The 23,847-nt window shown below is 49.3% G+C and overlaps 1 protein-coding gene and 1 pseudogene across 1 annotated transcript; both read right to left on the bottom strand.

Annotated features, from left to right (window-relative positions):
- Positions 1-2,728: 2,728 nt before the first annotated feature.
- LOC147983858 (UDP-glucosyltransferase 29 pseudogene) lies at positions 2,729-4,454 on the bottom strand (annotated as a pseudogene).
- A 16,135-nt stretch (positions 4,455-20,589) lies between these two features.
- On the bottom strand, positions 20,590-22,170 carry LOC147983857 (3-oxo-5-alpha-steroid 4-dehydrogenase family protein). Its single transcript, XM_087543172.1, has 2 exons — positions 21,696-22,170; positions 20,590-21,128 (listed from the first exon to the last, which is right to left on the bottom strand). Exons 1-2 carry the CDS (start codon positions 22,035-22,037, stop codon positions 20,652-20,654), a joined length of 819 nt encoding a protein of 272 aa, XP_087399298.1. The 5' UTR covers positions 22,038-22,170; the 3' UTR covers positions 20,590-20,651.
- Positions 22,171-23,847: the final 1,677 nt, after the last annotated feature.

Genomic DNA, 23,847 nt, shown 5'->3' with positions numbered 1-23,847 from the left:
GATATATACACAGAGGATGGGGAAGAGAGCAAAAGCGCAAAAGTGCTGGTGACGTGGTTGCTGGCTCGCTTAAACTATCTGGATCCAGAGGAGGACAAGTTGGGATGATGCTCTTTTTGGAGTATTAGTTAGTTAACCAGATATTAAAACCCCCTTGAAACACATTTATGCCATGCATGCTTATCGAGCTGTGGCGGCAATTGGGCAAATAGTCTATTCGTGTCCAAGTTCTAGTGCCCCCCCGCCCCCCTGCGTGTGGTTCGTGCCCTATCTTTCATGCCCAAGCACTGAAACCAACAGCAGGCCAACCATTTCATCTTCAGCGTAAGACAAAGCTAGCTCAAAATGGCCGTGCTTGATTAGTAAACTCGAACCGGAGGCGTTGACAGCGACATGCATGCCTGAAAGGCACGCACATTTTGACATTCACAACGGCCCTTGGTACCTCATAGGATCGGACTTAAAAGTAGTAGCAAGAAAGGTGCATGCGTCGAGATGCTGCCAGTCGCTTTTTGCATGGGCTTGGAACTGCAGTTGCTGACGGGACGAAGCAACAGCAATACTCTACTACTTATCAGGCAATAATGCGGATTAGAAGTGCTTAAATAAGGCAAGTAGATCAGTACGAGATGTCTAGTCAGCCGTAGCAGGCGGGAGGCAGCACTCACGCCCGTCGTCACCAAAGCGGAAAAGGAAAAGCGCCACACAAGGCTCCAAGAAGGAACTGATTTTTCCATCCAGCCGATGCTATTGGCAGCTGATGCGCGCGTACTTGTAATATATGTTAGTCCGCATAGTAGGTCGAGGTCGACGGTGATGCGAGCCGGTTCAGTCCGGGGCTGCAGATAAGCACTCGAGGTCTTGAGCAGAGAGCAAAAGGACACACATATGCATATGCTTCCATTGTTAAGTACCGACTCTCGTGTAATATCTCTATTGTTTTCAGACAGGAGATTTTGGGCAGTGCAATAATAGGGGATTGCTGTTGCTATTTCTAGGCCGTGTCTGGGAAATGCCCATTTCCAATGATCTCTGAGACGTACAATTATTCAATTTTCGGTGGATATATAAATAATAATATAGGGTACTAATCTACGCGCAGGTATTGGAGATGTCCATGGCAATGATACAAGGCAACTCGAAACGGGGCCAGAGGTTGTTGCCTGCTGCTGGGCTTAAGCAAATTTTAAATTCTGGATCGGCGAAATTCATCGAGTTAAACTGGTGATCCTGATCTGGATCGTGATACAGTGGTCCTGACCCTGATTCGGTGGTCCTGATCCTGTTGATTAAGTGGCAGTTTAGCACCTTGTTATTGACACAAATAGCAATCGACAATGTGTACAGATGCTTGCCTTGTCAAAATCGAGGTGCCTAGCTATATCTGTTCGGTGAGTGGTTCTGGCTGGGACGCTAGCCAGTAGCCATGTTCATGCGATCACGCTCAGCTCGTTTGAGTCATGGAGCAGATCATAAGGCGGCTGGAGCTGGGTTTAATCTATTCGGAGCTCTCGTCGACCAAAAACATGTGCCTTCTCTCCCTGCCCTGACATGTCATATCGTTTGGTTTGAGATGAGCTGACTGAATGTGTTAGTTCAAATTTGATATGCATTGCTCTTCTTTTTCATTGTTTCTAGAAGCTCTGCCAGTGTAAAATGTGACCTCATGCAGTTGCACATTTGTCGTCCTAACCCCGTTAAAGATATTAGGGCATTTCTAACCGATCCCCATTCGGACCGTAAGGGAGGATAGTTTCAATTTTCCTCCCTTACGGCGCACCGAACCGATCCCTTAAACCGAATAGTGGAGTAAAATTTATCCTCCAGCACCAAAAATCCCCCAATCCTAAATATGCTCACTCCCGCTGCGCCCGAGTAAAAGTGGCGGCCTATCTTTCTCCCCCCCTCGCGTGCCTTGTCTCCCGCCGCCGCAACCACCATGCCCCACCGCCGCCACCGATGACCCTCTCTCCGGACGGAATGGATAGCATGGACCCTTTCCTTGCTTCACCGGCCACCGGCGCCGGCTTGTTGCCACCGAAAACCACCCACTCACCGCCACCCGCGCCGAAGAAAAGTTTGAGGATGAAAAAAAAAACACCGGGTTCAAGCTCCTCCTCCAACAGTGGCAAAATGGTCAGGTTGGCGGCCGCCTCTCCGGCAATGGCCCGCCGCCCTCCCGACGCTCCTGTCGGAGCCAAACGAGCAAAAAAACAACGGCGGTGCCGGCGGCCCTCGTTGAGGTGGCCGCAAAGAAGATGAAGAAGGCCACAATGACGCCTCGTCCAAGGCCAGCGCCTTGTGCAGTTGCTTCGGCGGGACCTACGATCACTGGTTCGGCGCAGGCGACGGCCACAGCTTGCAACAAGTGTCATGGCCGTCAAGTGCTTGATGAAATGCCTACAAGGTAAAAAGAACTTCAACATTTCGGCCGATTGTAATTGTTGGTAGCCGATGGTGATGTACTTTCCTTGTTTTGTTGTTGTAGCGGTTTTTTTTTTTGAGGGTGGGGGGTGTTTTCTTAGTGTCTTTGGAGTCCTTGGCCGCGATTGGACTTAATGAGCTCAACTACGCCTCTGACTCCATTTGGCATCATCCGGATGTGACCGAAAAAGGAGGAGGTGGCCAAGGAAGAGGAGGAGGCCGAGGTTTAGGCTGATGGGCTTTTTGATAGAATATCAGACTGTTGTTATTTCCCGAAAAAGGCCGGTTTTTTCTTGAAGGAAACTGAAAAAGGCTGGAATTAGTTCATTCTGGAAAGGCCGAAGCTAGTCACCCGGGCAGCCCGAGCGGCATGTACAGATGGGCTGTTTGCCTAAAGAAAAACGAGTTCGGGTGGGCTGTGGCAGCCACTGCGCCCGACTCTTATTTATTCTCGACTAAAACCGCTGAAAAAACACCAAAAGAACGTTCAAACGAAAAAAAGCCCACTAATTTGGCACGGCCTGGCCCTTGCCGCAGAGCCGCGCCATCCTCTGCAGCAGCGTCGCGATCTGCCGGTCGTCGCCGTTGTTCCGCGCCACCACCTCCCGCAGCTCCCTCGCACGGCGCCTCGCCGCCACCCTCTCTCTCCCGTTCACAGCCGAGCGCACTGCCCGCGCCACGTCCTCCGCCTTGAACTCCCCGAACCGCTCCTGCTTCACGCGCGCGGCCGCCGCGCCCAGCTCCACCGCCAGGTTGGCGTTCAGCGGCTGGTCGATGTGCAGCGGCAGCGCCACCATCGGCACCCCCGACGCCATCGACTCCAGCACCGAGCTCCACCCGCAGTGGGTCAGGAACGCGCCGCAGGATCGGTGCGACAGGATGCGCCACTGCGGCGCCCACCCTTCCACCACCAGCCCGCGCGCGGGCTTGAACCCCCGCGGCATGGACCTCGCCGCGCCGCGGGCGTCGTCCTCCGCGTTCGGGAACCGCACCACCCACAGGTAGGGCACCCTGCTGAGCTCCAGCCCGCGCGCCATCTGCGCCATCTGGCGGTCCGACATGAAGTACTCGCTGCCGAAGGAGACGAGCACCACGGAGCCCGGCTCCTTGCCGTCGAGCCACCGCATGATGCGGCCGCCGTCGCGCTTCGCCTCGGAGCCACCGGAGTCTACCAGCAACGGGCCGGTGGGCACGACCTCCTTGCCCACCAGCTGGGACAGGTAGTCCACGTACTTGCGCTCGATGTCGGCGCACGTCTTGATGGCTACGAACCCGGAGGAGCGCTCCAGGCTGAGCGGCAGGCGGTCGCGCTCGGGGATCATGGCTGTGCCGTCGTCGCGGGAGATGAGCCGTGCCGTGTACTTGGCGTCCTCGTCAGCGCCGCCGAGGCTGATGGTCTCGAAGGGGAAGGCGCTGGGAGCCCGTTCAGTCTTGAGGCAATGGACGACGAATGCCTTGGCGGCGGCGCTGAAGGTGTTGAAGTGGACGGCAGGCACGCCGCGCGCCGCGGCCTCGAGCGGCGCCCACGGCTGGAGGAAGTCGTAGACGACAATGTCCGGGCAGAGCTGGTCGAGAAGCGCGCCGAAGCGTGGCGCGGCGAGGTCGCAGGCGCGCTTGAGGGCCGGCATGAGGTGGGCGGGGAGGCCCTTGGTGGTGTGCAGCGCGGGCGGGAGGCCGGGGAGCGCCGGGAGGTGGAGCTCGACGAGCCTGATCCTGTCCGTCTGGTGGTGCGCGAGGGGCGCGAGGTTGGCCGGCGTGGAGACGAGGTGCACGACGACGTCGAGGTGGTCGTCGGGGCTGGCGGCGACGAGGCGCTTGGCCAGCTCGAGGTACGGGTTGATGTGGCCGTGCGCCAGCCACGGGAACATGACCACGCGCATGCACTCGCGCTCGGCCTGCGCCATGGCGATCGGTCGGCGAGTCGGTGACGAGGGAGGCCTGGGAGGATCTACTGGTTCGGTTCAGCTGACTAGAAATCTTCTTCGTGCTCTGTGATGTGATCTACTCCGGCCTTCGGGGCGCGTGGATTTATAGACGGCCTGGGTCGGCGATGGCGCTGACCATGGACGCGCGTACGTGCACGGAGCTCAGTGAGCGAGCGACGCGCGCGAGCCGCCCGGAGGTCATGGGCTGCGTCGTCATCGTGTCTGGCGCGCGGAGTCACTTTGCCTTGGCCACGTGCCGCCGGGCGCGCTAGGCGCGTGTCCGGCTTCTTCCATCACGTTCGAGATGGCTGTGTGACTCGATCTAAGGCCAACTCCACCGCTCGACCCAATCTTGTCCGCGCGCGTCCGTTTGAGGTAAAACAGATGAATAGCACGGCCCTATGCACGGCCTTAAACGGACAAATGTTCGGATTCCGTCTGTTTTCGACCCATCTCCGGTCCAAATTTACGTTCGATTTGAGGTGAAACAGACGTGTGCGGACGGTCTCGACGCACGCCCTTGTCCCCCGTGGCCCGTCTGTCGGGGACACTTGCAGTCCCTCCGCTCACAACGCTTCCATCCTCTCTCTCCCACCCCGCCCCGCCGCCGATGCCGCCGCTATTCTCCGGCCGCCTCCTCACCACGCAGCCCCCGGCCGTCCCTACCATACCACGTCTCGACATGGCTGCCACCATGCCCGCGCTTTCGCCGTAGTTTTGGCCGTCGATCGGAGGAGGTTTGGCCGTCGCCGTCTTTGCCGGTGGCAGAGGGGACACGACCGCCGGTGACGTACCACGGCGGTCTCGACAGCTTCCGACGAGAGCTCCAGAGCAGCCAGTAGTCGGCCGGCAACCACCCCTGCTGTGTCGAGGTGATCATCGCGGCCTCTTCCCCACCACGACCGCAAAGTGTTCGACATTTTGCCCATGAAGGTATGGACAGTGGAGACGAGTTTTTCTTCCATCACTTCCTTTGTTCATCGGACGATTCGTCGTCGTCGGATGAAGATCTTGTGGTGGCTGCACTGGTCGTCCACGACCACATTCAACGGCAGCTTCCTCGGTACAGGGGGTCAATCCCTGGCCGTGCCCCTAACCTGAACCGCAACAGGGAGAGAGGCCACGCCCTGCTCTATGCCGATTACTTTGCGAACACTTCGCTTTTCAAGCCAGATAAATTTCGTCGCCGTTTTCGTATGGCAAGGCATGTGTTTAATCGTATCCGAGAGGGTGTGGTTGCTCATGACCCATAATTCGAGTGCAAGACGGATGCCCTTGGCAAGCTTGGATTCTCCTCTTACCAGAAATGCACCTGGTGGATGAGTATGTGCGTATGAGTGAGACAACATGTCTAATGTCAATGTACAAGTTTTGCCAGGCTGTGATCGAGGTGTTTGGCCCAGAGTACTTGAGGCAGCCAACTGCCGCTGATACAGAGAGATTGTTGGTGACCAATGCAGTTAGAGGCTTTCCGGGCATGCTTGGCAGCATATATTGTATGCACTGGGAGTGGAAGAACTGTCTATTTGCTTGGCAGGGCCAGTACAAGGGGCATGTCAACGGGTCACTGTCATATTAGAAGCGGTGGCATCGCAGGATCTTTGGATATGGCATTCTTTCTTCGGCATGGCAGGTTCTCACAATGATATCAACGTGCTGCAGCGTTCTCCAGTCTTCACGAGGATTGCAGAAGGCCACTCCTCACCTGTCAACTTTGAGATCAACAGCCACCAGTATAGCAAGGGATACTATCTAGCTGATGGTATATATCCTCAGTGGTCAACTTTTGTGAAGACAATCTCGAAACCCCAAGGTGAGAAGAGAAAGAGATTTTCCCAAATGCAAGAGAGTGTTAAAAAGGATGTGGAACGTTCTTTTGGTGTGCTTCAATCCCGTTGGGGTATCGTTTGAAACCCTGCACTGTCATGCGATGAAAGGAAGCTTTGGGAGGTGATGACTGCTTGTTTGATCATGCACAACATGATCATCGAGAACGAGCGTGATGAGAGTATTTTCGACCAAGATTTTGATTATCAAGGTGAAAATATTGAGCCCCTGCACCAAAATCCGGCCACATTTGAACAGTTTCTCCAATTCCACTGTGAGATGCGTAATTGGCACACTCATTTGAATCTTCAAAATGACTTGGTTGAGCACGTGTGGGATCACATTGGCAACCAATAGATGTATTGGTTCATTTTATGTTCAGTCAAGACAATTTCGATTTGGTTGTAAAACTATTTTATTAAAGACAATTTTAATTGGATTGTAAAACTATTTTAATTTTCAGACAAATATTTGAACATGCAAACTAGTTTTGCTGAAAATATGGATATTTTTTGGCCCTGATAGACAGGATGGTGCAAATGGATGCGACCGCGCGTTGGGCGCACGGCCACCGCATCCCCGGACACGACCCCATTGTCCTACCCAAACAGATAGAATACAGACAAAACGGACATCCGTTTAGGGTCGCGCGGTAGAGTTGGCCTAACACGGGGCACAACTCCATTTTTGTTACAGGAGCATGCTCCAGACATAGGTGCGTAATAAAACTAGAAAGAAAATACACACATACATTGAATGTGTACTATTATTTGTTTGCAAAGTATCATGGCCATATACTTTTTTATACAAGCTAAAAAAATGACAAAATGACATATTTCTACCACATGTACTATTCACAAGAAAAGTACATAATTTTTTACAGCTCACACCAAAATGTTTTTTTTGCATGGTAATATGTATCTCATCCATATCATAAAGATCAAAGTACATTCTTTTTGTGATGAAATTGCACACACATTTAGTACAAGTCTGGAAAAGCCCGGCTTTGGGGATCTTGTACCCCTTATTGTCGCCACTGCATGGTGGAAAGCTCTATATCCTTGTCGAGCAGACGCTTGCGCGTCTCCTCAAGTTCGATTGTGACAACATTGGGGTCCATGCCAATTGCGATGGGCGCGTACAGGCTCTGCACTGTTGTGCGGAGCAGGTTCTCCTAGTAGGAGCGAGCAGCCGCCTCGCACTAGTGCTGGAGCTGGTGGTCAGCACCTCCACGCGAGTGGAGAGGTGTGCAACATCGCGGGAGATGCCGCAATTGCCCGCGAGCCAGACTCTCCACGACGTGGTGGGTGTCTTGTCGTACACTTGGGTTTGACGGGTGCTTGCCCCGCTGGCTGCCGGCTGCGGCCAGCCAGCCCGGGCGAGGAGCCGCGCCCAGCCGTCCTCCATCGGGGGGAGCCGGCTGGAGGGCCAGCCGACTTGAAGGACTTGAGCCGTCCTGATGTTTTAAAATGTTAACTTGTTTCCTTGAGCCTACCCGGAGGACATCCCCCGACAACTTGAGCACTTGTATTTCGCAGATTATATGAATACCAACAGGATGTAGGGTTTTATGCTAACATGGCAGCCCAGACCTGTATATAAAATCCATTGTGTCCTTGTTTCCTTGTGTTCCTTTGGTAGTGGATTGACTAGCCGTTTAGCCCCTGGCCGAACGCACAAATACAGGATATCCTAGATCCCTAGTGTCCGGAGAACACACTCCGACACAAGCCATGGCCAGAGAAGTGGTCCCTGTTGGGGAACGTAGTAATTTCAAAAAATTTCCTACGCACACGCAAGATCATGGTGATGCATAGCAACGAGAGGGGAGAGTGTTGTCTACGTACCCTCGTAGACCGACAACGGAAGTGTTGACACAACGTAGAGGAAGTAGTCGTACGTCTTCCCGATCCGACCGATCCAAGTACCGAACGTACGGTACCTCCGAGTTCTAGCACACATTCAGCTCGATGACGATCCCCGGACCCCGATCCAGCAAAGTGTCGGGGAAGAATTCCCTCAGCACGACGGCGTGGTGACGATCTTGATGTTCAACTGTCGCAGGGCTTCTCCTAAGCACCACTACAATATTATCGAGGATTATGGTGGAAGGGGGCACCGCACACGGCTAAGAAAATGATCATGTGGATCAACTTGTGTGTCTAGGGGTGCCCCTGCCCCCGTATATAAAGGAGCAAGGGGAGGAGGCCGGCCGGCTCTATGGCACACCAAGGAGGAGTCCTCCTCCTAGTAGGAGTAGGACTCCTACTAGGAGGGGGAAGGAAGTGGGGAGGGAGAAGGAAAGGGGGGCGCAGCTCCCCCTCTCCTAGTCCAATTCAGACCAGGGGGAGGCGCGCGGCCCACCCTGGCTGCCCTTCTCTCTCTCCACTAAGGCCCATATGGCCCATTACTTCTCCCGGGGAGGTTCCGGTAACCCTCCGGCTCTCCGGTTTTTTTCGAAATCATCTGGAACACTTCCGGTGTCCGAATATAGCCGTCCAATATATCAATCGTTATGTCTCGACCATTTTGAGACTCCTCATCATGTCCGTGATCACATCCGGGACTCCGAACTAACTTCGGTACATCAAAACTCATAAACTCATAATATAACTGTCATTGAAACCTTAAGCGTGCGGACCCTACGGGTTCGAGAACAATGTAGACATGACCGAGACATGTCTCCGGTCAATAACCAATAGCGGAACATGGATGCTCATATTGGCTCCCACATATTCTACGAAGATCTTTATCGGTCAGACCGCATAACAACATACGTTGTTCCCTTTGTCATCGGTATGTTACTTGCCCGAGATTGGATTGCCAGTATCTCAATACCTAGTTCAATCTCGTTACCGGCAAGTGTCTTTACTTGTTTCGTAATACATCATCTCGCAACTAACTCATTAGTTGCAATTCTTGCAAGGCTTATGTGATGTGCATTACCGAGAGGGCCCAGAGATACCTCTCCGACAATCGGAGTGACAAATCCTAATCTTGAAATACGCCAACCCAACATTTACCTTTGGAGACACCTGTAAAGCTCCTTTATAATCACCCAGTTACGTTGTGACGTTTGGTAGCACACAAAGTGTTCCTCCGGCAAACGGGAGTTGCATAATATCATAGTCATAGGAACATGTATAAGTCATGAAGAAAGCAATAGCAACATACTAAACGATCGGGTGCTAAGCTAATGGAATGGGTCATGTCAATCACATCATTCTCCTAATAATGTGATCCTGTTAATCAAATGACAACACATGTCTATGGTTAGTGTTATATTTGTGTCCGAATATTATGTACGCAAGGGGTTACGTGGACTTGGAGTTGTAATTGGTGTGGTTAGGTACGAGTTGTGTAGGAGTCGAACACTTGTATCCTAGGCCTCTTATAGACGGAGGGGCACCACACGTTGTAACCTACGACGACTTGATAGCAACAGGTACGCGGGGGAGCCGACGGCTTGTGCCGGTGCCCGGGCGGCCGGTGTTGCGGTATCTTGGGGAGGAGCGCCTGTAGTCATGCCCCGGGGATGTAGCCATATTGGTGAACCTCGTTAACAAATATCGTGCCTCAGTGTGTCGTCTATGATCTTGCATTAGCGTTTTATTCTAACAAGTGGTATCATGAGCAAGGTTGCGAGAAGGCTGTGCGGAAGATCATCCGGAGGTACGAGGATCATGCTCGACGGGTGCCATGGAACGTCCGATTGGTGCAAGGTGGAGCATGGCGGCGATCGCGGAGGCGGTCGGTGGTGTCGGACACTTCGGGCAGGCGGCCTGGACCGTTCGATGGGCTGCAGTCGGTAAGGGTCGGCTAGACATGGCGATCGGACCGGCGTAGTGGCTGTTGATGACGTTGCGGAGGCGACGGATTCGGCTCACGATCAGACCGACGACCAGACGTGGGGGACGGCCGGATAGATCGGAGTGTGAGAGCATCGAGATGATGCGCTTGGTGTTGTACAAGGGCAGCGGCGCGGCACTGCGGACGGATTGTGTCGGCGACGTGGATGGCCAGGGTACGGCACGGCTCGTGCACGGATGATGCGCGAGGTGGCGACTGTTACGGCAGGGTTGACGTGAGATGGGTACGTGTGACAGGGCTGTTACAGATAGCTGACGAGAACCAAGAAAAGAGATATGGCAGAAGTTGTCATCAAGATCAGCGGCGAGTTTTTCCGAGGCGACGCGGATAGAGGAAAGGAAAGCCACGGCAGGGTACGCGCGACGGCCGGTCGGATGTGTACGACAGTTGGTCTCCACGTGGGCAGCTACGTGAGACAGACGCGCTGAGCTGCGTGCATTAGCAGGACTCGGCGGGGCGTGCAGCGCGCGAGGAAAGAGTCCAGAAGATTAGCAAGCATGCATGTTCGGTTTGGATTTTTGAAAGGAATCATGTACGTCTATCTGGGGCAGTGCGTAAACCGTGATGGTGATGGACTAGTGCCTAGCCTGGGCATGGTAGGTGCACTGTTGGATGTGTATACGGTTTCTGGAGATCTTTTGTGCGTGCATGTTGGGTCCATGACTGTTGGCTCTGGACTCCGGATCAGGGTCTCGTTGCAAGTCGTGGAAGCCTGGAACTCGGTTTTCCGTGTCTGAGAGGAAAAGCTAAGGCCGGCTAACCCAGAGGTAATAAAAGGCTGGCGACGCTAGGCAGCGAAGGCACCAAAACAATTGTCTGCAAGTTCGGGAAAATTTGGAGTAGGTTCGGCAGGTAACTTGTTAATCTGCAAGTTGAGCTTCACAGAATTTTCTGAAGGGCGGACAAGGATAGTGCGGGTCAGATTTCTTGGTTAGATCGTGGACTGCGGCGTGGCTTCAGACGAGGAATACGGGATCAGTGATCTTTTTCGTGAGGAAGTCGCAGAAGAAAACAAGGGCGGTCAGACCGGCGGCAACAGGTCAGTTAGATCGCGGCTCGGCATGGCGCCGGGATTCACCAGGTTTGATTTGGAGAAATTCGATGGCATGGGTAACTTCGGTCTATGGCAGACAAGAGTCAAGGATATTCCGGCGCAGCAGGGAATCTTGAAGGGTTTGCAGGAGACGAAGCCGGCCAAGGTTGACAACGATGCGTGGGAGGATATGCAAGTGCAGGCGGCCGCTACCATACGGCTTTGTCTTGTGGATCAGGTCATGTATCATGTCATGGACGAAGATACTCCTAAGGGAATTTGGGACAAGTTGGCAAATCGTTATATGTCCAAGTCAGCGACCAATAAGCTGTATTTGAAGCAAAAGTTCTATGGGCTGAAGATGCAGGAGGGGTCGGATCTTGTGGAGCATGTGAATGCCTTTAATCAGTTGGTCACGGATCTAGCGCGTCTAGATGTGAAGATTGAGGACGAGGATAAGGCACTACTTATTCTTGTTTCGTTGCCACCGTCCTATGAGCATTTGGTCATTACATTGACACATGGAAAGACAACTGTCAATAATGAGGAAGTCACTGCAGCGTTGCTTGGGCATGAGTTGAGGAAGCAAAAGAATGCTACAGAGGAGAGTACTCAAGGTTTGGGGTTGGCAGTTAAAGGTTATCAGATCAGGAAGGGACAAGAGGCAGAGAAGAAAAAGAAGAAAAAGGTGCAGTGCTACAGGTGCAAGGACTGGGGACATATAAAGAGGGAATGCCCAGAACTGAAGGGTGGGGCAAGTGCTAATGTGGCTACTCATGGTGATGACTCAGACAGCAATAGTGATGTTCTCGTAGTATCAAACATGCGGTCAACAAAAGCTGAAGCGTGGATGTTGGATTCAGCTTGCTCTTTTCATGCGACACCCAACAGGGAGTGGTTCTCTTCGTACAAGTCTGGTGAGTTTGGTTTAGCCTATGTGGGCGATGATACAGGTTATCGTGTTGCTGGAGTAGGTGACATCAAAATCAAGATGTTTGACGGAGTTGAGCGGATGCTTCGGGGAGTCAGGCATGTGCCAGGGCTAAGGAGGAATCTAATTTCGCTTGGTGTTCTTCATGATGGTGGTATGGAATTCCGTTGTGATCGGGATACGAAGACCATGGAAATCATGGAAGATGGGGTGACTATGATGATAGGAGAGAGGACGGCTTCGCATCTTTACAAGTTGCAAGGGAGCACTATTGCAGGTGGAGTCATGGGGAGTGGAGCTGCAAGAGTAGCAGTGGAGTCTCACGGTGGCGGCGGGTCTGGCCCGTCGGGTAGCTCTCAGTAAGCTATGAAGGAGACAACCCAAGTCCGGAGTACATGGAGGTTCGAGCATGGACGACTTCTAAGTGGTGGAGAATATTCGCCAAGGTGGAGTTTGTTATATTTGTGTCCGAATATTATGTATGCAAGGGGTTACGTGGACTTGGAGTTGTAATTGGTGTGGTTAGGTACGAGTTGTGTAGGAGTCGAACACTTGTATCCTAGGCCTCTTATATACGGAGGGGCACCACACGTTGTAACCTATGACGACTTGATAGCAACAGGTACGCGGGGGAGCCGACGGCTTGTGCCGGCGCCCAGGCGGCCGGTGTTGCAGTATCTTGGGGAGGAGCGCCCGTAGTCATGCCCCGGGGATGTAGCCATATTGGTGAACCTCGTTAACAAATATCGTGCCTCGGTGTGTCGTCTATGATCTTGCATTAGCGTTTTATTCTAACAGTTAGGAAACATAACCATCTTTGATTAACGAGCTAGTCAAGTAGAGGCATACTAGTGACGTTTAGTTTGTCTATGTATTCACACAAGTATTATGTTTCCGGATAATACAATTCTAGCATGAATAATAAACATTTATCATGATATAAGGAAATAAAATAATAACATTATTATTGCCTCTAGGGCATATTTCCTTCAGTCTCCCACTTGCACTAGAGTCAATAATCTAGATTACACAGTAATGATTCTAACACCCATGGAGCTTTGGTGCTGATCATGTTTTGCTCGTGGAAGAGGCTTAGTCAATGGGTCTGCAAAATTCACATCCGTATGTATCCTGCAAATCTCTATGTCTCCCACCTGGACTAGATCCCGGATGGAATTGAAGCGTCTCTTGATGTGCTTGGTTCTCTTGTGAAATCTGGATTCCTTTGCCAAGGCAATTGCACCAGTATTGTCACAAAAGATTTTCATTGGACCCGATGCACTAGGTATGACACCTAGATCGGATATGAACTCCTTCATCGAGACTCATTCGTTTGCTGCTTCCGAAGCAGCTATGTACTCCGCTTCACATGTAGATCCCGCCACAACGCTTTGTTTAGAACTGCACCAACTGACAGCTCCACCGTTTAATGTAAACACGTATCCGGTTTGCGATTTAGAATTGTCCGGATCAGTGTCAAAGCTTGCATCAACGTAACCATTTACGATGAGCTCTTTGTCACCTCCATATATGAGAAACATATCCTTAGTCCTTTTCAGGTATTTCAGGATGTTCTTGACCGATGTCCAGTGATCCACTCCTGGATTACTTTGGTACCTCCCTGCTAGACTTATAGCAAGACACACATCAGGTCTGGTACACAGCATTGCATACATGATATAGCCTATGGCTGAAGCATAGGGAGCATCTTTCATTTTCTCTCTATCTTCTGCATTGGTCGGGCATTGAGTCTTACTCAATTTCACACCTTGTAACACAGGCAAGAATCCTTTCTTTGCTTGATCCATTTTGAACTTTTTCAAAACTTTGTCAAGGTATGTGCTTTGTGAAAGTCCAATTAAGCGTCTTGATCTGTCTCTATAGATCTTAATGCCCAATATGTAAGCAGCTTCACCGAGGTCTTTCATTGAAAAACTCTTATTCAAGTATCCCTTTATGCTATCCAGAAATTCTATATCATTTCCGATTAGTAATATGTCATCTACATATAATATCAGAAATGCTACAGAGCTCCCACTCACTTTCTTGTAAATACAGGCTTCTCCAAAAGTCTGTATAAAACCAAATGCTTTGATCACACTATCAAAGCGTTTATTCCAACTCCGAGAGGCTTGCACCAGTCCATAAATGGATCGCTGGAGCTTGCACACTTTGTTAGCTCCCTTTGGACCGACAAAACCTTCCGGCTGCATCATATACAATACAACTCTTCTTTCAGAAATCCATTCAGGAATGCAGTTTTGACATCCATCTGCCAAATTTCATAATCATAAAATGCGGCAATTGCTAACATGATTCGGACAGACTTAAGCATCGCTACAGGTGAGAAGGTCTCATCGTAGTCAATCCCTTGAACTTGCCGAAAACCTTTTGCGACAAGTCGAGCTTTGTAGACAGTAACATTACCATCAGCGTCAATCTTCTTCTTGAAAATCCATTTATTCTCAATTGCTTGCCGATCATTGGGCAAGTCAACCAAAGTCCATACTTTGTTCTCATACATGGATCCCATCTCAGATTTCATGGCTTCAAGCCATTTTGCGGAATCTGGGCTCACCATCGCTTCTCCATAGTTCGTAGGTTCATCATGATCTAGTAGCATGACTTCTAGAACAGGATTACCGTACCACTATGGTGCGGATCTTACTCTGGTTGAGCTACAAGGTTCAGTAGTATCTTTTTCTGAAGTTTCATGATCTTCATCATTAGCTTCCTCACTAATTGGTGTAGGTGTCATAGAAACTGGTTTCTGTGATGTACTACTTTCCAATAATGGAGCAGGTACAGTTACCTCATCAAGTTCTACTTTCCTCCCACTCACTTCTTTCGAGAGAAACACCTTCTCTAGAAAGTTTCCTTATTTAGCAACAAAAGTCTTGCCTTCGGATCTGTGATAGAAGGTGTATCCAATAGTTTCCTTTGGATATCCTATGAAGACACATTTCTCCGATTTGGGTTCGAGCTTATCAGGTTGAAGCTTTTTCACATAAGTATCGCAACCCCAAACTTTCAGAAACGACAACTTTGGTTTCTTGCCAAACCACAGTTCATAAGGCATCGTCTCAACGGATTTTGATGGTGCCCTATTTAACATGAATGCGGCCATCTCTAGAGCATAACCCCAAAACAATAGTGGTAAATTAGTAAGAGACATCATAGATCACACCATATCAAGTAAAGTACGATTACGACGTTCGGACACACCATTACGCTGTGGTGTTCCGGGTGGCGTGAGTTGCGAAACTATTCCACATTGTTTCAAATGTACACCAAACTCGTAACTCAAATATTCTCCTCCACGATCAGATCGTAGGAATTTTATTTTCTTGTTACGATGATTTTCAACTTCACTCTGAAATTCTTTGAACTTTTCAAACGTTTCAGACTTATGTTTCATTAAGTAGATATAGCCATATCTGCTTAAGTCATCTGTGAAGGTGAGAAAATAACGATATCCGCCACGAGCCTCAACATTCATCGGATCACATACATCTGTATGTATGATTTCCAACAAATCTGTTGCTCTCTCCATAGTACCGGAGAACGGTGTTTTTGTCATCTTACCCATAAGGCACGGTTCGCAAGTACCAAGTGATTCATAATCAAGTGGTTCCAAAAGTCCATCAGTATGGAGTTTCTTCATGCGCTTTACACCGATATGACCCAAACGGCAGTGCCACAAATAAGTTGCACTATCATTATCAACTCTGCATCTTTTGGTTTCAACATTATGAATATGTGTGTCACTACTATCGAGATTTAATAAGAATAGACCACTCTTTAAGGGTGCATGACCATAAAAAATATTACTCATATAAATATAACAACCATTATTCTCTGATTTAAATGAATAACCGTCTCGCATCAAACAAGATCCAGATATAATTTTCATGCTCAACGCTGGCACCAAATAACAATTATTTAGGTCTAATACTAATTCAGAAGGTAGATGTAGAGGTAGCGTGCCGACCGCGATCACATCGACTTTAGAACCATTTCCCACGCGCATCGTCACCTCGTCCTTAGCCAATCTTCGCTTAATCCGTAGTCCCTGTTTCGAGTTGCAAATATTAGCAACAGAACCAGTATCAAATACCCAGGTGCTACTGCGAGCATTAGTAAGGTACACATCAATAACATGTATATCACATATACCTTTGTTCACCTTGCCATCTTTCTTATCCACCAAATACTTGGGGCAGTTCCGCTTCCAGTGACCAGTCTGCTTGCAGTAGAAGCACTCAGTTTCAGGCTTAGGTCCAGGTTTGGGTTTCTTCTCTTGAGTAGCAACTTGCTTGCTGTTCTTTTTAAAATTCCCCTTCTTCCCTTTGCCCTTTTTCTTGAAACTAGTGGTCTTGTTGACCATCAACACTTGATGCTCCTTCTTGATTTCTATCTCCGCAGCTTTCAGCATTGCGAAGAGCTCGGGAATAGTCTTATTCATCCCTTGCATATTATAGTTCATCACGAAGCTCTTGTAGCTAGGTGGCAGTGATTGGAGAATTCTGTCAATGACGCAATCATCTGGAAGATTAACTCCCAATTGAATCAAGTGATTATTATATCCAGACATTTTGAGTATATGCTCACTGACAGAACTGTTCACCTCCATCTTGCAGCTATAGAACTTATTGGAGACTTCATATCTCTCAATCCGGGCATTTGCTTGAAATATTAACTTCAACTCCTGGAACATCTCATATGCTCCATGACGTTCAAAACGTCGTTGAAGTCCCAATTCTAAGCCGTAAAGCATGGCACACTAAACTATCGAGTAGTCATCAGCTTTGCTCTGCCAGACGTTCATAACATCTGGTGTTGCTCTAGTAGCAGGCCTGGCACCCAGCGGTGCTTCCAGGACGTAATTCTTCTGTGCAACAATGAGGATAATCCTTAAGTTACGGACCCACTCCGTGTAATTGCTACCATCATTTTTCAACTTTGCTTTCTCAAGGAACGCATTAAAATTCAATGGAACAACAGCACGGGCCATCTATCTACAATCAAACATAAACAAGCAAGATACTATCAGGTACTAAGTTCATGATAAATTTAGGTTCAATTAATCATATTACTAAAGAACTCCCACTTAGATAGACATCCCTCTAATCCTCTAAGTGATTACGTGATCCAAATCAACTAAAACATGTCCGATCATCACGTTAGATGGATTAGTTTCATTGGTGAACATCACTATGTTGATCATATCTGCTATATGATTCACGCTCGACCTTTCGGTCTCCGTGTTCCGAGGCCATATCTGTATATGCTTGGCTCGTCAAGTATAACCTGAGTATTCCGTGTGTGCAACTGTTTTGCACCCGTTGTATTTGAACGTAGAGCCTATCACACTTGATCATCACGTGGTGTCTCAGCACGAAGAACTTTCGCAACGGTGCATACTCAGGGAGAACACTTCTTGATAATTAGTGAGAGATCATCTTAAAATGCTACCGTCAAACAAAGCAAGATAAGATGCATAAAAGATAAACATCACATGCAATCAATATAAGTGATATGATATGGCCATCATCATCTTGTGCTTGTGATCTCCGTCTTCGAAGCACCGTCATGATCACCATCGTCACCGGCGCGACACCTTGATCACCATCGTAGCATCGTTGTCGTCTCGCCAAACTTATGCTTCCACGACTATCGCTACCGCTTAGTGATAAAGTAAAGCATTACAACGCAATTGCATTGCATACAATAAAGCGACAACCATATGGCTCCTGCCAGTTGCCGATAACTTGGTTACAAAACATGATCATCTCATACAATAAAATTGAGCATCATGTCTTGACCATATCACATCCCAACATGCCCTGCAAAAACAAGTTAGACGTCCTCTACTTTGTTGTTGCAAGTTTTACGTGGCTGCTACGGGCTTAAGCAAGAACGAATCTTACCTACGCATCAAAACCACAACGATAGTTTGTTAAGTTGGTGCTGTTTTAACCTTCGCAAGGACCGGGCGTAGCCACACTCGGTTCAACTAAAGTTGGAGAAACTGACACCCGCTAGCAACCTTTGTGCAAAGCACGTCAGGAGAACCGGTCTCGCGTAAGCGTATGCGTAATGTCGGTCCGGGCCGCTTCGTCCAACAATACCGCCGAACCAAAGTATGACATGCTGGTAAGCAGTATGACTTATATCGCCCACAACTCAGTTGTGTTCTACTCGTGCATATAACATCAACACATAAAACCTAGGCTCTAATACCACTGTTGGGGAACGTAGTAATTTCAAAAAATTTCCTACGCACACGCAAGATCATGGTGATGCATAGCAACGAGAGGGGAGAGTCTTGTCTACGTACCCTCGTAGACCGGCAACGGACGTGTTGACACAACGTAGAGGAAGTAGTCGTACGTCTTCCCGATCCGACCGATCCAAGTACCGAACGTACGGTACCTCCAAGTTCTAGCACACATTCAGCTTGATGACGATCCCCGGACTCCGATCCAGCAAAGTGTCGGGGAAGAATTCCGTCAGCACGACGGCGTGGTGACGATCTTGATGTTCAACTGTCGCAGGGCTTCGCCTAAGCACCACTACAATATTATCGAGGATTATGGTGGAAGGGGGCACCGCACACGGCCAACAAAACGATCACGTGGATCAACTTGTGTGTCTAGGGGTGCCCCCCACCCCCGTATATAAAGGAGCAAGGGGAGGAGGCCGGCCGGCCCTATGGCGCACCAAGGAGGAGTCCTCCTCCTAGTTGGAGTAGGACTCCTACTAGGAGGGGGAAGGAAGTGGGGATGGAGAAGGAAAGGGGGGCGTCGCCCCCCCTCTCCTAGTCCAATTCGGACCAGGGGGGAGGAGGCGTGCGGCCCACCCTGGCTGCCCTTCTCTCTCTCCACTAAGGCCCATATGGCCCATTACTTCTCCCGGGGAGGTTCCGGTAACCCTCCGGCTCTCTGATTTTCTCCGAAATCACCCGGAACACTTCCGGTGTCCGAATATAGCCGTCCAATATATCAATCTTTATGTCTCGACCATTTCGAGACTCCTCGTCATGTCCGTGATCACATCTGGGACTCCAAACTAACTTCGGTACATCAAAACTCATAAACTCATAATATAACTGTCATCGAAACCTTCAGCGTGCGGACCCTACGGGTTCGAGAACAATGTAGACATGACCGAGACATGTCTCCGGTCAATAACCAATAGCGGAACCTGGATGCTCATATTGGCTCCCACATATTCTACGAAGATCTTTATCGGTCACACCGCATAACAACATACGTTGTTCCCTTTGTCATCGGTATGTTACTTGCCCGAGATTCGATCGTCGGTATCTCAATACCTAGTTCAATCTCGTTACCGGCAAGTCTCTTTACTTGTTTCGTAATACATCATCTCGCAACTAACGCATTAGTTGCAATGCTTGCAAGGCTTATGTGATGTGCATTACCGAGAGGGCCCAGAGATACCTCTCCGACAATCGGAGTGACAAATCCTAATCTTGAAATACGCCAACCCAACATTTACCTTTGGAGACACCTGTAGAGCTCCTTTATAATCACCCAGTTACGTTGTGACGTTTGGTAGCACACAAAGTGTTCCTCCGGCAAACGGGAGTTGCATAATCTCATAGTCATAGGAACATGTATAAGTCATGAAGAAAACAATAGCAACATACTAAACGATCGGGTGCTAAGCTAATGGAATGGGTCATGTCAATCACATCATTCTCCTAATAATGTGATCCCGTTAATCAAATGACAACACATGTCTATGGTTAGGAAACATAACCATCTTTGATTAACGAGCTAGTCAAGTAGAGGCATACTAATGACGTTTAGTTTGTCTATGTATTCACACAAGTATTATGTTTCCGGATAATACAATTCTAGCATGAATAATAAACATTTATCATGATATAAGGAAATAAAATAATAACATTATTATTGCCTCTAGGGCATATTTCCTTCAGTCCCCTCATCAGATGCCATTCCCGCGGTTGGAGGAGGAGTTTGAACCCATTGATTTTTTTTCATCCCCAAAGTTTTCTTCGGCGCGGGCGGCTGTGCGTGGGTGATTTCCGGTAGCGACAAGCCAGTGTCAGTGGCCGGCGGGGTGTGGGAAGGGACCGGGCTATCCATTCCAGCCAGAGAGACGGTCATCGGTGGAGGCGGCGGGGCATGGTGGCTGCGGCGGCGGGAGACAGGGCGGCAGGATGGTGGGAGAAAGAGAGGCCACCACTTTTACTCAGCCGCGGCGGGAGTGAGCATATTTAGGGAGATTAGGAGAGATTTTGGACGGTGGAGGATAAATTTTACTTCTTTATAGATTTTAGTACTTCAGCTAGGTGCGCCGTAAGGGAGGAAAATCGAAATTATACTCCCTTACGGTCTAATGTATGGATCATAATTTCATAATTCTTTCAAACATGAAGAACGAACATTCTGCAAGCTATGTTTTTTCAGCGTGTGCAGTATAGCAATTAATTTTATTTTTAGTCAGTAGTTTATGTATGAAGTGAGATGAGATTACGGACGATCGATTCAGATGTCGACAGACACAAAGGCTTAGAATGGTCGCCGAGGTTAGATAAACATGAGACTGCTTGTAAATAGACAATCCGGCTGTCAACCAATTAGTTGGCTCACTACAAGATATAGGGCACCAGAGCCTTGATGCTCGCTGGGAACTCCTCGAACTTGGATTCGTACCATCTCCGGGTGGCGAAGCTTCGGCCCACGAGGTAGGCTGCCGTGCCGGAGGCCATGGCGAGCGCATAAACCGTCTGCGAGATCATCGCGAACCCGAAGAATCCAGTGATCTCGAAGAGGTAGTGCGGGCAGGTGACGAACTCGAAGAGCCCTCCTTTGGGGATCTTGTACCCTTTATCACCGTCACCTCCCTTCCTGAGTTGCGAGAGGAGGTAGTGGTGGTAGAAGTTGCCGGCGATGCCAACGGCAAAGAGGAGCACACCTGGGTAGAGGAGGTTGGTTGAAGGGTCAGGTAGTTCGACGGCGAGGTGCTGTGCGTAGATCATGGTGATGGCGCTGAGCAGGTAGCTGGAGGAGATGGTGAGCGCGGTGTTGAGTGGCATGTTTCCACTGTACCGGTGGATGAAGAGTACCTTGTAAAAGAGCAAGTTAAGTAGCGGTCCAACTTATTTTGGAATGGAACAATATTCATGCCTTTACTGGAACACGATTTGTTTTCAATAAACCTATAAAAATTGGATATCATCAAATTATTGTGAAGGTTTTTTAGTCTATTTTCAGGTTTCAACTACCATTGAAAACACAGAGATTTCTCTTCCTTGATTTTGCTTCCCATTTTTCAGTCAAATGAGAGAAAATATTCAACTCCAATTCAACTAAAGTTTGACGAAATAAGTTTGGATTTTGTTTAAATTTGGTTCAAATTAATGCGCCACCACAATAGATTGACCTGAATGCACTAAAATTCCTAATTTTCCTGTCAAATTTCAGCGAAGATGTGAACCCCACTTCTATAACATGTCTCGTTTTGGGTTAAAAACACGGTTGAAGTACATGATTTGCAACACTTTTAGCAGCACCTAATTAAAGACCAGTTCTACGTTAGTAGTATATCTTTTTTTCCCGAAAAGATCGAGTGTCTTGAAGAAAGAATTCCAGCGTGAATTTTGAAGCAAGACCTTCTTGAATCATAATATTACCTCGAGGACACGCTTGAGGAAGTGGACGGCGAGCGCGGCGGCGAGGAGCTCCGCGCGCAACCCTTCCACGGCACCCGCGATGACGAAGGACGCGGCGGCGGCGACTAGAGCCGGCGCGTAGGCCACCAGCATCCCGTCACGGCCCGGAAGCTGCGCGCCACCGGTGCCCCCCTTCTTCTGCTGCTGTCCAGACACGACGTGCCAGAACTTGGAGTAGGCCATGTGCTGGCCGCGGAGCTCCGAGAGGCCCGCGGACGCCAGCGATGCGAACGACACCACCGACATGGCCGTCACGAAGGCCGACGACGGCGGCGGGTACAGCAGCGACGACGGCCACCACATGTCGCTTTATCGATCGTCCACTTGGCCTTGGTGTAGGAGCTAGCTCTGGACTGGATCGACCCTTGCGTTGCGCATCTCCTTGGTACTCAGGCCGTTGGTTTTACGCTCAGGTACGGTGGTTGCCGACGAGACGTGGCGTCATGGGAGCCTATGGAGTGAGCTGTGATGGAGGATGCATGAGACACAGCACACCACACGCGTGCCTTTGCTGTACCTACCTGAAATGAACGGCGCGAATTAATTCTGCAGGCAGCATGCATATGCACGTCCATGCGGCTTAGGCTTGTCCAACGCGGGCGCTTAGAACGAGCGCTAGGATTAGATTCACGGCTAATTAGCAGTTAATTCGTTGAATCCTGATTAGATTTACGGGCGAGACTTTGCCTACGCCCCACGCGTACGCTCATCCCGTTAAAATCAGGGGATGATTAGATTAGAAAAAAAAACAGCCATAGAATAAAGTGAAAATACGAATGGAAGCATGGAGAGGAAATAGATAAGCTGGATCAAATGAGGCGTCGAGCGCTTGCCTATTTTTCTGCGGACGAGACTTGGCTACTCACCGCGCGTGCACTCATCCGTACTCCCGCATACTGGCTTGATTTGATTGGAACAAAATAAAGTCCGACCCCACCCCCTTAAAATCAGGGGGGAGATGATTCGATTAAAAGGAAAAAGAAAAAAAAGACAGCCATTGGATGAAGCGGGAGTACGGATGGGAGCATGGGGAGGAAGTAGGCAAGCAGGATCCTTTTTCTGCCTGCTCTAAGCGCCTGATTGCTTAATTTACTCCATGAACTTAGCGCTTGCCATTGTAATCCTGGGTGCCGGTGTCAAAACCGGCGGATCTCGGGTAGGGGGTTCCGAACTATGCGTCTAGAATCGATGATAACAGGAGACGGGGGACACGATGTTTACCCAGGTTCGAGCCCTCTCTATGGAGGTAATACCCTACTTCCTGCTTGATTGATCTTGATGAATATAAGTATTATAAGAGTTGATCTACCACGAGATCGTAATGGCTAAACCCTAGAAGTCTAGCCTAGGAATATGATAATGAGTATATATGTTGTCCTTTCCGGACTAGCCCCTTCGGTTTATATAGACATCGAGGGGATTTAGGGTTTACATGGAGTCGGCTACATGAGAAGGAATCTTCAGTCGCCAAGTTTGCCTTCCACGCCAAGTAGAGTCCAATCCGGACACGGTGCAGTCTTCGTCCTTCATATCTTCACAGCCCATCAGTCTGGCTCATGGATAACAGGCCGGACGCCTGAGGACCCCTTAGTCCAGGACTCCCTCAGTAGCCCCTGAACCTGGCTTTCAATGACGAGGAGTCCGGCGCGCTGATTATCTTCGGCATTGTAAGGTGGGTTCCCCTTTCTCCGAACTCCAAGATAGTCTTTGAATGCAATGTTATTATCCTGACCTGTTACGCACACCATACACAACCGTAGAGAGAATATAATATTTGCACGAATCCAATCTGTTGACAGCATTTTTCCAACACGACATCGCGTCTTTCCGGTTACAATTTCGAACCATTTTTCTTCTGCCATTCCACGCTTCGAGACGCGGTTGTTATTGGCACATCTTGTCGAAACAGAGATCATGTCCCTTTATTGCGGGATTCTCATCAATGCGGGCATGGGTAACTCAACCATGTCGTTTATACCGCCCTAGGGAACAGGCTGTAACGCCCCGTATGTAACTTGCCATATTTGTATTCCAACTCTTCCCATTTTCGGCTCTAAGTTATGATATTCCCTCGTGGTTGGGTTTTGTCTTCGTTTTGCATTTTGTTCATGTC

The sequence above is a fragment of the Triticum urartu genome, chromosome 2A, assembly GCF_056163025.1.
Source record: "Triticum urartu cultivar PI428250 chromosome 2A, HENAU_Tu73, whole genome shotgun sequence".
Taxonomy (NCBI): domain Eukaryota; kingdom Viridiplantae; phylum Streptophyta; class Magnoliopsida; order Poales; family Poaceae; genus Triticum; species Triticum urartu.
The sequence above is the reverse complement of the archived record's forward strand: the minus strand, read 5'-3'. Positions and strand labels throughout refer to the sequence as shown.